Below are 13894 nucleotides of genomic sequence, written 5' to 3' on the forward strand. Positions count from 1 at the left end.
GCCATTTGCAACAGCATGGATGTATCCAGAGGGTATTTTGCTCAGTGAAATAAGCCAGGTTGGAGAAAGATAAATACCATATGATTTCACTTACTTGTGCAACATAAATATAAAGCAAACAGAATGAACAAAACAGAAGTAGACTCAGAGACACTTAGAAGTGACTGGTGATTACCATGGGAGAAGGGTGAGTGGGTGGGGAGCATGAGGGAGATAAAAGGACACAGCAATTCTCAATCGTAATATAGTCATAATATAAGTTGGTCATGGGAATAGTAGAATAGCATGGAGAATATAGCCAGTGATTCTCCAACATCTTCCTATGTTGACAGATAGTAACTACACTAGTAGGAGTGAGGATTTAATAATATAGGTAACTGTTAAATCACTGTGTTGTATACTTGAAACCACTATAAGATGGATATCAATGATACTTCAATAAAAACTAAATAAATTCTTGGTGTGAATTCATTGTGTTCAATTTGTAAAGATCAGTATAGAAACAAAACTGTAAGTATGATATATACATATTCATATTCTATACATATATTTATGTATGTACACATATACATATATAAGTTCCATCCATTGAAGGGCCCTGAGAGCAACAGGACCCCAGTAACAATAAGTGCATACAGTGCTCGGATCTTGGTTTCTAATAGCATTCTCCAAAGAACGGAACCAGAGCTTCTTGGAGAAATGGCTGATTTTGGACCTAGAAGAGAAGTACAAGATGTGCCTGGAGGATCTTGTGCCAGAAAAGAATTAAGAGAAGAACATGTCAAAAGGTCAAGATGCTTGAAAGGTTTCTCACTGTCCACCTGAGTGCCATAATAATTACCGATTATAACTCTTTAGACAAAACAGGAAAACATGAATCCATACTTGATATAAATACATAAATGTATTAATTAAACATCTGATAAAGAACATTATATTTACAGTCTCGGGTGTCTCCCTAATGGAGAAGTCCAGCAGACATTGATCCAGTAAGCAAAGTTTACATCTTGGTAATGAAGCAAATAAAAATCATGTGTTTCTGGTGTGATGCTTTAGAACATTACATCACTTCCATGATATCCCCATTAAAGATGCATATTTTAGAATCTAATCATGAGGAAAATGTCTGACAAGCCCCAATTAAAAGATGTACAAAGTAACTGACATTTAATATTCAAAAGTGTCAAAATGATGAAAATTAAGGAAAAACTGAGAAACTATTCCAGATTGAAGGAGACTAACAAGACATAATGACATCTAAAAGCAACACTTGATTCTTAACTAAATCCTTTTGCTATACAAAGGACATTTGGAGATAATTGGCAAATTTGAATGGGTTTGAGGATTAGATGGTAATAATAATGTATAATGGTTAATTTCCTGATGTCCTCATCCTGAATATTGAATGTACTTATGTGTATGGAAATATCCTTAATTGCAGGCAATGCACACTAATACATTTAGGGGAATGGGGCATCATTTCAACAAGTTATTCCAAATGGTTTGGAAAAAAATTATAATGAACTTTTAATCTTCCCATAATTTTGAGGTTGGGTCAAATTAAAAGATTAAAAAATTATAGAATAAAAACAACTTCAATAGAATTGCTTTTCATACAACCTTGAATAACATTATGTACCTATTCTCAGCAGTACACCAAATTGCCATAAAAATATTGTTATTGAGTCTTATAACATACACAAGAATAAGCTTGAAATGGATTAAAGACCTAAATGTAAGACCTGAACTATATAACTCCTAGGATAAAATATAGTAAACTCTTGAACATTGGCATTAGTAATTTTTTTTCTGGATATATCTACTCAGGCAAGGACAACAAAAGCAAAAATAAACAAATGAGACTACATCAAACTAAAAAGCTTTAGCACAGCGAAAAAAGGTCAACAAAACAAAAAAGCAACCTACTGGATGGGAAAAGACATTTCCAAATAGTATCCAATAATGGGCTAACATCCAAAATTACATATAAAGAACTCATACAACTCAACACCAAAAAATCAGTTAATCTGATTTAAAAATGGGCAGAGGAACTGAATACATGTTTTTCTAAAGAAGACATACAGATGGCTAATAGATGTGGAAAGATGCTCAACCTCATTCATCATTAGGGAAATGTGAATAAAAACCACGAGATTTCACTTTTCCCCTGTTAGAATGGTTATCAAAAGAACAAGAAATAACAAGTGTTGGCAAGGATGTGGAGTAAAGGGAACACTCCTACACTGTTGGTAGGAATATAAATTGGTACAACCACTATGGAAAGCAGTATGGAGGGTTCTCAAAAAACTAAAAATAGAAATACTATATGACCCAGCAATTCTACTTCTGGGTATTTATTCAAAACAAAATCACTAATTTGAAAAGACATATGCTCTCCTGTGTTTATTGCAGCATTATTTACAACAGCCAAGATATGCAAAAAACCTGTGTTTATCATTAGATAAATGGGTAAAGAAGATGTTGCAAATATACAATGGAATATTACTAGCCATAAAATAGGATGAAACCTTGCCATTTGCAACAACATGGATAGACTTAGAGAGTATTAGGCTAAGTGAAATATGTCAGAGGACAACGAATACCATATTATTTCATTTATATGTGAAATCTAAAAAACTAACAAGCAAAACATAAACAGACCTATAAACACAGAGAACAGACTGATGTTGGTATATGGGAGGGAAGTGGGAGGGTGGGCAAAATAGGTGAGGGGGGAAAAAGGTACAAACTTCCGATTTAAAAAAATGGTTCTTCTTGAAATGTTCTTATTTGGAAAGAAATCATAAATGGTAGAAATTATAGATAGATATTTAATATATTGGAGAAAATAAAAGTTTTTCTTTAAAATTTAAAAAATAAAATTGTGTGTGTGTGTGTGTGTGTGTGTGTGTGTGTGTGTGTGTGTGTGTGTGTGTGCCTGTCTGTCTGTCTGTCTTCCTGAACCTTGATTTCTGGTTAAATAGAATTTTTCATTTGTTTTTTTAACATTGTATGATACCTTGTGGTAAAAATCTTCTTTGTATTCAGTAAACTGTAGGATGTGTCCCAAAAGCTACTTTAAAATGATGTTGAGAGGTTCTAAAAGGAAGTAATCTTTAAGTCTAGCATAGTTTTCATATAAATACTACTAGGTTGAGTTTGAATAAAAGTTAAAAATTACATTAGATTTATAGCCTTCTCAATTTTTTAAACCTGTGTTGCAGATCTTTAACAAATTTTTTTAAAAAGGAAATACAGTTTTCAAAATGTTTTCAACTGAGTATAATAGGAACTTATGTTAATTCTCATTGTATAGTTAATTATCCTTACAGAGCAAGAAATGAGAGAATATTTTTGCAAAGTTCAAAATGACCTGATGTAAGTTCATCAGCCAAGTTTTAGTATGCCTTTTATACCAGCTTTATCCCTACAGGGAACAGGTGCAAATTGGAATAGAATTATGCCAATTATTCTCAATTAGTAGTCTTCAAAAATGATATTGTATAGTACAAAACACTAAGGAGAATTATATTTCTATTTTAACTTTGTTCAGTTTTGCACAACTGAATAGTTTTAATCCTAAGAGCCAGGGAGCACTTACATTTCCTAGAGGACTTTGAAAAACTCAAGATCCACTGTATGTGTGTATATAACATTGACTTCTAAGAGAATGCTATCATTTCCGCATCCTCCCACTACTGTCTTTGAAAAAGGAGTTCTGCCTCAGTCTGTCCCTACATGACCACCACGCAGAATTCATGCAGACTCTACAGTGGGAAATCTTCTATCTCTTCCTGTAAGGAAAATTGGGGTGAGGGTACTGCAGCAGTATCTCTGGAGCTTCTCTGGGGCTAATGCTGTTCCAGTTCAGTTCCCAGAGGTCATGCCATTGCCAATGTGCTTTTCACCCAGCAGTGGTCTGCTGTCAAAGGGATTTGGACTGCAATAGCAGGCAAAGTTACAAACATCCTAAAACTGTAATTCACGGAACACTAACAGCCTCTTCCAAACATGAGCCCAGTCCCCTTCCTTATCCTGTTGCCAGTTACTTCCCTCTGTGAACTCTGCACTCCAACTGATGGCATCAATATTGCTAATTCCCAGGGTCATACCTGCCTGCATGCCTTTGCTTTATTTTTTCTTCTGCTTAAATAAGATTCTTCTCCCTTCTCTCCCTTCCTGGAAATCCACTTGTCAAAATCCTCTCCTTCAAAACTCATCTCAATGCCTCCTACCTGAGGCATTTTTCAGTTCACTCAAACATATGGAATCCTTTACTTTTGAATCCCAGTTATACTAAATGCCTTTTTTAATATTATTATATTCTTCCTAGAATTATACTCATTTGTTTACTTATCTTATCTCCCCTACTGCTTTTCTCCACTGCATTATAAGATCCTTACAAGTAGCAGAAACTATTTCTAACCCCTCTATGTATCTCTTGAATCACTGGACATAAACATTGTATATTAATAGCATTCAATACACATGTATCCAATTTATGCTTTGAAAAGTTCTTTTTTTTTCAATCTATCTTCTAAATTGTAAATACTTCAATGCCAGAACCAGAAACCCCATGGCTCCGTCCAAATGTATCCTAACAAAGCTTTTATGAACTTGTGGGGAGGAAAAGTCTCATTTTCATTTCTGAGAGAAAAGGTCCACGTAATAGTTGGTATTCTTATATGAATATGAAAGTTTATTTATACAGCAGAATTTCATCAAAGTATTATAATCTTCCTTTGATGAAATGATGGAAAACCTCAATAGTCACATTAGTATGAAGCATATATTTTTATGTATAAGAGGGTTTTTTTAAATAACCTAATCACTAATTTTGTCATGGATGACATTTTATAATTTACCCAGTCCTATGGAAATATTCCCAGATGTCTGAAATTAGATCTTCCCATAAATAATAAATAAATTCACTATTATATCTATCAATTTTTCTACCATAAAATTATTCCCAAAACAGTAAGACGATGCTGCAATGACTGATTACTCCAAATCATGCTTTCAAAATTGCCGTATCGTTGTTATAATTAAGACCACATTGGGCTTATCTGTGTGCAAATATCCTGACATGAGATTAAAACTGCTGATGTGGCTTTATGTGAATTGGGGCAAGAAAATAAATAGCCTTTATGTCTGTAAACTTAACAACTACCTTGCAGTTCCTGAACACATTATGCTGATGTGGTAGAAGTGTTTTCCTTATCGTTTTTTCCAAAGCCAAACAGTCAATTCCAACATCAAAGGCAATTCAAGAGTTTTAAAATCACAGTTTAAACAGCATATATATATGCACAATGAAAACAGAGTCTGGCAAGAAACACTCTTCTTTGTAGATGATCAACCATTTTACTATTAAAAATAAAGGTCTGGTTAAAAATGGTTACAGAAAATGTGTGTATAAAATGTCTATAATTAGCATGTTTTTGAGATAGGATTGGCTAAATCTAGAGCCTCAGGGAGTGGGTAGTAAGAGTGCTCATTTACTTCTCCCCAATCCAATTAGTATGTTTGGGGATTCATTCCGATTCAAATCCTGAACCTCTTTGCAGAGACTGCCAAGGTCCCTGAGCTGGGTGTCAAAGGAGGGAAGTGAACGGTGACAGATGTACGCACCTTCAGGAAGCAGGGATACTAACGAAATGCTGTTTAATACAGGTTATTCTGATGTTCTCCCTTGTTCAACATTGCATAAATGATTATAAACAGCAGCTGAATTCTCACATAAACTGCCTACTGATTTATTTGCCTAACAGAGGGATGTCCTTAAGCATAAGCGAAGTAGTACCTGAAGTTCAGCTTAGGCTATGATTTGTTTATGACTTTTACCCAGATCTCAAACTTCTGGGGCCATCTTTCATGTTAGGAACACTAGCTAGTGAAGTACTTTTTCTTTTTTTTGGCATTTTGGGACTTGATTTCCTAATATCTGAAACCCACCTCTTATTATAGTCAACATTTCCTCCATTTATTATCACAAATATCTGTGATGAACACCCACCGGTCCACATTAGCAACCAGTTGTATTCTGTTCCAAAGATAAAATCCAGATGCTACATATATTTAAATAGATCCAATTGTCAATAAAGTAAGCAACAAATTCCTCCAATACTCTTCTTTTAACAATCTAAATATTTTTATTTTCATAATTGACATTATAAATAGCATTGCTATATAAAGCTCCATAAATTCCTAGATGTTACTGTGGCCACGCCATTTAAGCTATATGGGCTCATCCATCCTATTATTTTTAACTTGTAAGGCAGGTGTGAATATAAAATGAGGTTCTGCTTACAAAGTACTTATAAAAAATGGGGCTAGCCCCTGGAAAAGGGTTCGGTAATGACAACTCCATGCTATAATGTATTGATTAAAAGGCACCTTTATAATCTCCGTAATAATCATTGCACCCTATAACGGATGTATTTGAAATCCACTGTGGCCAAGAACCATGTGTAACACAGTTGTCATTGTGTGTCATACATGTGAATTGTGTTATTCCTAGTGGCAATAGTAATCTCATAGTATTTCTGCCAAAAACAGCTAAGGACCAGCTGAGGAAGGAAAATAAATCCTTCCTCAGTTGCTTGCTTAATTCTTTCATTGGCATCTTCTGGTGCAATTAAGAATACAACAGCATTAAAACTTAGAGATAGGCACCAGTATCCTGGAAGAAAACCCTGGAGACAACAGAGAAACACTCTTTCTAAGAAATCCTACATCACTAACACTTCTGATGCCACAGAAATGATTCTATGTAAGAGAACCTGTTAAATGACTTGAAAGATTTGGATTCTGAATGTAAAGATTAGTTTTAGGAATACCTTCCCCTTTAAAGCAAAAGAGTGATACATTTTTTAAAACTATATAAATAAGCCATGCAAATCTATTTCAGTAAGCATTTGATAAAATTACAATTGACAAGAAAACATTGTATCACAGTTAATTTGAAACCATTTCTCTTTCTTGGGACACATAAAATAATTCTCACAGTCAATGACATCTTATATTTGAAGAAATATAGTGTCATCATTACTAAATGGCTTTTCCAGGAATGCTGTGGAAGACCAGAAAGTATCAATTGACTTTAAAATCCCTGTTTATAATCACCCTAAAGCCTAATATATTAAAGTAAGCAGGACTTTAAAACCTATAATTAAGACTTTCATTTTGGGACAAACATATTGGAAAACACTGTGTTTTCTCTCTCAACAGAGTCTCACTGCCCACATTTCCCCTGGGCAGCTGTCAGATAGGCTTCATTTGTACTACATTTTCAACATCCCTGAAGAACAATGACCTCTCTCTTTGGGGTCCTCTGTAGACCCCCAAAACCGATATCATGTATACCACATGGTTTAAATTGTAAGTCCAATTGTGCCAAATGAGGTAAGATGAACATGGAATTCACCTTCCTAGCAGCATGCTGGTCACATGCTATGTGCCAATAAATCATTGTTATTGTTAATCCCAAGGAACAAAGAGTGGTAAATTTCCTGTTAGCACTATATCTAATCTAACATCGTCCATTTTTCTAGGTGGAGCTCACTGTCCGAACACCAGTGCTTTGCAGGAGGCGCGCAGCTGTAATGAGCATCCCTGTACTGTGTACCACTGGCAAACTGGCCCCTGGGGCCAGTGCATTGAGGACACCTCCGTGTCAGCCTTCAACACAACTACAGCCTGGAGTAGGGAGGCTTCTTGCTCTGTCGGCATGCAGACGAGAAAAGTCATCTGCGTGCGAGTCAATGTGGGCCAAGTGGGACCCAAAAAGTAAGAACTTTAGAGTGACAGTGTTAAATCCTGTGGTCAGCCATGCGGGGGATTGGCTCAGGTCTCTCTCTCGCTGCATGAAATGGAACTGTCCTCAAGAGTTAGATGTGATGCTGTCCTCAAGAGTAAGATTTGTTTGTTTTGAATGTCAGCCACTGATAAAGTTGTAACAATTTCAGAGTCTTGTACCTGGGATCCATAAATTCTGTAGAAATCTTTCTACATGGTACCTACTTTCAGTTTTATAGTAGCACTTTCTGCTTTTATTAAGCTAGCAAGGCAATGAAACAAGTGCTTGCTCTAGGCTTGGCTGATCAATAATGACAGTGTATGAAGTCCTAACAGTGTACGTCATCCATGACCTCCTGTATATCCGCAGGCTGTGGAGGCTGCCGGTCTAGTTTCATTGAGGAGTAACTTTGTATGATCTGCCTTTCATTTCCCCTAGAAAATATTATATCAAAAATACTGAGGCCAAACATACTACATGCTTTAATGGTTAAAAAAATAAGCCGTTTACTTCCAAGAGAAAGCCTTGGGATAGATGAGTAGTATGATAAGTTGAAAAACCACCAGTTTCTCACTGGGGTTACAAATAGTGTAGTAACAAGGCAAGCGATTTGCTAGAGGAGAAGACAGAGAACTAGAGAGTTGGCATATTATATGTGCCTTGTGAGAAATATAAATAAATACAAGTTATGGCATAACTGCACTAATAATTCTTAGAGAAAATTAACAAATCAACTCTAATAACATATTCCTTGAAGGGAAAAAATTATCTTTTGAAATTTAAACAGCATAAATATTCTAAAATTCAAGTCATCTTAGTCATATGAAACATGAAAAGTAAAACCAGTCAGTTTTGCATTGATATGAAAATGGCCTCATAATTTTCAAATACTTGGCCAAATGCTGAAGTATTATGTGTGATGTTATGCATGCTACTTAACTGATTCTGCCCTCAGTTTTCAAAGTTTGTTGAAGGAATCTTATGAAAAACATATTAGTATTGTGAATACTCAGTAAACCTTAGAAATTATTATTTTCTCTTAAAAATTTGAGTTACTTCATAGTGTTTCATGGAAATGGTAATAATGGACCTGATGTGTGGAAAACTCCAGGAGATAAATGATAGTACCATTATGAGGTGTTTTTACATAACCAGGTTTCCAGACATTCAGGATATTTTGCCCCTTACTTTGTTTATATAATTTGAAATTATGAAACATTAGAATATATATGCCAAAAATTCTTGAATAGATTGAAAAACTATTCCACATGCTTGATAGGTCCCCCCAAATCAATACTTTTGTAGAAATAATGCTAAAGCTGTAGTGAATCTAACACAGGAAATTAATGAACAGTACATTAGAGTTCAGTAGCAGTCACAGCAGAAGTTGAATTCTCAAGCCCTGGAGGATTTTGAGTCTTGCTGGAACAGAAACACAGGTAGAAAGTCACCACAGAGGGTTGTAACCTGACCGTCCTGTAGTGGTACAGCATGGGAGGCGGGAGGGAGGTGGGTAATATTGCACTGAGCTTCTACAAGTAAGCTCACTCTATTGGTGTTTTTTGTCTTTTTTTTAGTTAATCACCTTTCAAATTTGCTGTTAATATTTTCCTCACTTATGCAAGCTACAGACTATTTTGCTGAGCAATAAATGAACATGTGTATAAGCCTGTGTGAGAAAGAGCCTGCTAGATTAATGTCATTAAATCATTCAATAGGAAAGATGTCCTGAAGCCCCATGTTAACTGCCACAATAATCCATTAAAAATTTGCTTTGTCCTTGCAGCCTTTATTCAATGACCTGCATACATATATAGGTGATTTGTTAAATTAAATGGACCTACTTTGCCCTTAAAGTTCTGAAAAATTAAGCCAATACTGTGAATTCAAAAGAAATGTTACTGCCCTCATCCTTAAAACCTAGATTAAATTCAATGAATGCTTTTCTGTACTAGACATTTGAAACAAAAATGCAAATAGAAACCTTGTTTTAAACTCCTCTTAATAAAACAGATTACTGTGCAATGGTAAAATCAATATTATTGATCTTATCTATCCTCCGAGTAACAAACTTCAACTCCTATCACATCTGTTTAATTTGACCTTGAATAACATTTGGGGGCAAATCAATGCCTTGATTTAAGCCACAAACACTAAATACAAACAGTACAAAGGAGAAAAGAAGCATGTTGACTGAACCAATTGCCTCTCCAAAGGAAGTCTGAATTCATTTTATTAGATGTAATCTAGGCTGTATAATTTATCTTTGTGTGTTCATTTAACGGCTTTGTTGTTAGTAATTTTGTTCTCCACAGTTAGCCAAGTATCTTGCTGTGGATATTTCTAAACTAAAACAGAATTTTGGAGGTTGTCAAGAATAACACTGTAAAATCCGTTTGTTTATTCACTTCTAAAATTTGAATAGCATTCAATTAAGTAATGTTCTCCCATTGGTAAAGTTATAAGATCGCCTCATTGAAAAGGAGTGCTTCCAATAATAATTACTAGTCAATAATTCCATATCCAAAATAATTAACAGGATTATATATGGGATTTTGCCATATAGTTTGCTGGCTAAGAATGCAGATTAAAATGTAATTCTCGTGATGTATAATCTCAATTGCAACCATACATTAACCACTATGATTCATACCTAAATTTGTCATCCATGACTTTGAGTTTCAATTAGGAAAATCCAAGCATACCCTCAGCATAAACAAGAGAGATTATTTCTAATGTTGAATTCAATATATTAGATAAATCCACTTACAAATAAACCTTAGTGTTAGAGAGGAAAGCATGTATCTATTTCATTAAATAGAACATAATATTTATGTATGAGATAGGACATGCAGATAAAATTATAATACAAGTTATACAAAAAATCGTGTCAGCAAAGTACTATAAAAAAATTATGGAAAGATTAATGATGAGGATTTTTTTCATTCATAGTTCAGTTCTGAAACCTGATTAACTTACTTGTTAAAAGACCATCTCTCTTAACCTACAAAAATTTTGCTTCTCCTATGGGGAATATTTTTAAATCCCATTTTTCACTGATTTGCCAAGTCATACAGTTATATTGGTTATTTAGTTTATTTCTTTACTGCCTCTTCATTTTCTTGTCAGAAATTTATATGACCTCAAGAGAATTTCTCAGGAATCAGAAGATTATTTTAAATTATATCTATTATGTTATTATATTTTGTTGTTCTAATATACATCTTCTAGTGTTAATGCTAATGGCCAACATTTGACCACTAGTAATAGTAGAATCAAATCAGAAGAAGAGAATTGGGGAAGTGAAAAATCATATAAGTACACAGTAAGTGACACAATATATTGAAACTCCTACATCACCTTCCTAAAATTATCCTTTAGGAAGTAAAAACCTTATATAAATAAGACATTTCAATATTTTTTTATTACCTTTCTCTTGTGTTCCTAATAAATATTTTTGCTGTATCATTTAAAAATAGTAAGTCAGTTAATTTTTTTATCATTTATGTCAAGAAGAAACAGATTTTTCTTTAAATTACTGACTGACTATATTTGTTTTATTTATATTCACTCTTTTTGTTCAAAAAAACTATAGCTTCTAAAATATTTAAACTACTTAAAATCTCATAATTTGAAGTTAGGTACAAAGTGGAAGAAAATATAGGAATAAAGACACTAAGTGAAACCAGAAATAAAGGAAAACCGCTTATCATAATGATCTATATACTTTTATAACTTTGTTACTTATTTATTGTGAAATGTATTTTAAGTATATTTTTGAGCATGTACAATGTAGAGAATATGCTCCATTATAAATTTATTTTTTGCAATACGTATTTTGTAAAAATAAAGTATGGAATGACCTGGAAAATTACAATCTTCAATAAGCCTATTTAGTTACACAAAAATGTAGAATTGGGTCTTTAATTTGGTCATTTGAATATCCACAAATTTCTTACGTAGCATGTTAGAAAATACATATTTATTAGTGGAGAGACTATTATAAGGGGCTAAGATGGAATTATCCTATTTTGTTCTAAATACTATTATTAAATTTACACATCCTGCCTTGAAATACTTTACTGAAATCTAGCTGGGAGAATTAATTATGTTGGGTAGTCCTTGTCAAACGCAGAAAGGTTCCTAGAAGTTAAAAAATGTGGATTGGTGACTGCTTAACAATTTTAGCAATGAAAATCTTGAAGATTTTAGATTACCTGATTTCTGGATTACTCTAGAGGCCCAGTAATTTCCCTTTGCTTTTTCTAGGTGTCCTGAAAGCCTTCGGCCTGAAACTGTGAGGCCCTGTCTGCTTCCTTGTAGGAAGGACTGTATTGTGAGTCCATATAGTGACTGGACATCGTGCCCCTCCTCGTGTAAAGCCGGTAAGAGCTGCAGATTTCTGAAGGTTGTTCACCTAGAAAACACACTCACCAGCCCTTCCATGTTCTTCTGACTGAGCAATGTTTGTGATTCTTACATGAAGTTGTGCAATCCTGGCTTGGCGTGCATGTCATAAAGTTCTGGTTTCCTTCTAGAAAATTCTATAGCTTTAGAATATCGAATGAGTTTAATGCAAAACTGACTTAAAACTTTATGATAGATCAAAATGAAAGGATTCTAGACTTTATTATATTAATAATGCTTCTATTAACACTAACTCTGTAAGATTGTACAGTGGCCTTAGGTATTTCAAAAAGAACATATAATGATCTTATCAGTACTCAGGGCTTCTAACCTACTTAATGGCAAGAAATAGCCATGGGACCAGATTTGCCACAGATTCAATTATGTGACCCCAAGGATGGTAATAAAGGAAGGAGAAAAATAACTAAATTGTACCTTTTCCAACACTTAATATGGCATGAGATATTTACAAGATAAGGATTTGTTCCCAGTTTGTTTGGTTTTGCTTTTATTATTCAAAAGCCCCTTAAATATGATGGTGGATACTTTGATAACTCTTTGCCCTCCAGGGTAGGGTCCTTTCTCATGCTGCTGAGAAAAGCATCAACATTCTCCAGGTGAGGGATGCAGTAACTGACCACACTTTCTGTCACTGTTGCAAATGACAATGTTTCCTATTTTTTATTTCACTCTCCCAACAAATACAGATAATACTTCTCAAGTTCTTTTTATGCTTTTGTTTTAATCATGCTTCTTGACTCTTACTAGAGAGATTCAATAAGAATCATCTTCTAGTCTAACAACTATTTTAAATTGCCAAAAATTATTAAATCCCTAGGATATTATGCACACTTTTAAATTTAAAAATGGTTTGTTTTTACAGTGTGATTGCCATTTTATATGGGTAAAACATGAGTTTCTTTTCTACTTTTTTTTAATACCTTGAAATATCAAATAAAATTAAACCACAAAGTGAGCAAGAATATAAAGCTTTGCTTTTAAAAGTCTTTTAAGACATTTAAATAGCTTTTGGGACAAAAAAGAGTTATAAGCATTATTTTTTTTAAAGGTGTAATGGCATTAACCTTAGTAATAGAGCAATGTCATTATCTGATGTTCTTTTCCAGATTTTCTTCTCTTATCCCCTTAATTTCTTAAAAACTAAATAACATAAGGTATCATTTGGTCATAATCCACAATAGAATTATACTTTCCAATAGGTTAATATTTTTGTGATAATTATTGGTTTTTTCATCACTACTTTTATCCCAAATGAAGGTTATTTATTACATGGATTCATATGCTTGCAAATTTTGTTCTTAATATTTTATACTTGATGTTTTGTGTTAGTGTGAATAAGACCATTTACTAATAATTCCAAAACATGAAGTTACATTTATAGCTGTATGATTAATAATCTAACACAAATTAAGTGAAATTTTTGAAGGTGGGAAGAATCTTAGCCTTTTCCTTATGTTCGATAGTTCTTTGTATTTAATAAAAGCATTTTAAAATAAATATTGACTTGGTCTGAAGTATTTCAAGGAAATAAAGTAAACAGACAAAACAAAATATTTCATTTAACTGATTCGAGGATAGTCACTCATCCACCAAAATGAGCATCACGTAAAAGTTTCTCATTTATTTAGACCTTCATTTGAAAATAATTTGGTATGTTGGAATAGATCC

At 33.7% G+C, this 13894-nt stretch overlaps 1 protein-coding gene across 4 annotated transcripts in view; it reads left to right on the top strand.

Annotated features, from left to right (window-relative positions):
* THSD7A (thrombospondin type 1 domain containing 7A) overlaps positions 1-13894 on the top strand; it is a 435849-nt gene that overhangs the window by 349371 nt on the left and 72584 nt on the right. For all 4 annotated transcript variants that reach the window (XR_012132273.1, XM_037019842.2, XM_073238769.1 and 1 more), the window contains 2 exons: positions 7554-7788; positions 12068-12183. Coding sequence is in view for 3 of the 4 variants with exons in the window: in XM_037019842.2 (XP_036875737.2) it covers positions 7554-7788; positions 12068-12183 (351 nt within the window). In the remaining variant the exon portion in view is untranslated. The remainder of the gene's footprint in view (positions 1-7553; positions 7789-12067; positions 12184-13894) is intronic.

Source organism: Manis javanica, chromosome 6 (genome assembly GCF_040802235.1).
Source record: "Manis javanica isolate MJ-LG chromosome 6, MJ_LKY, whole genome shotgun sequence".
Taxonomy (NCBI): Eukaryota; Metazoa; Chordata; class Mammalia; order Pholidota; family Manidae; genus Manis; species Manis javanica.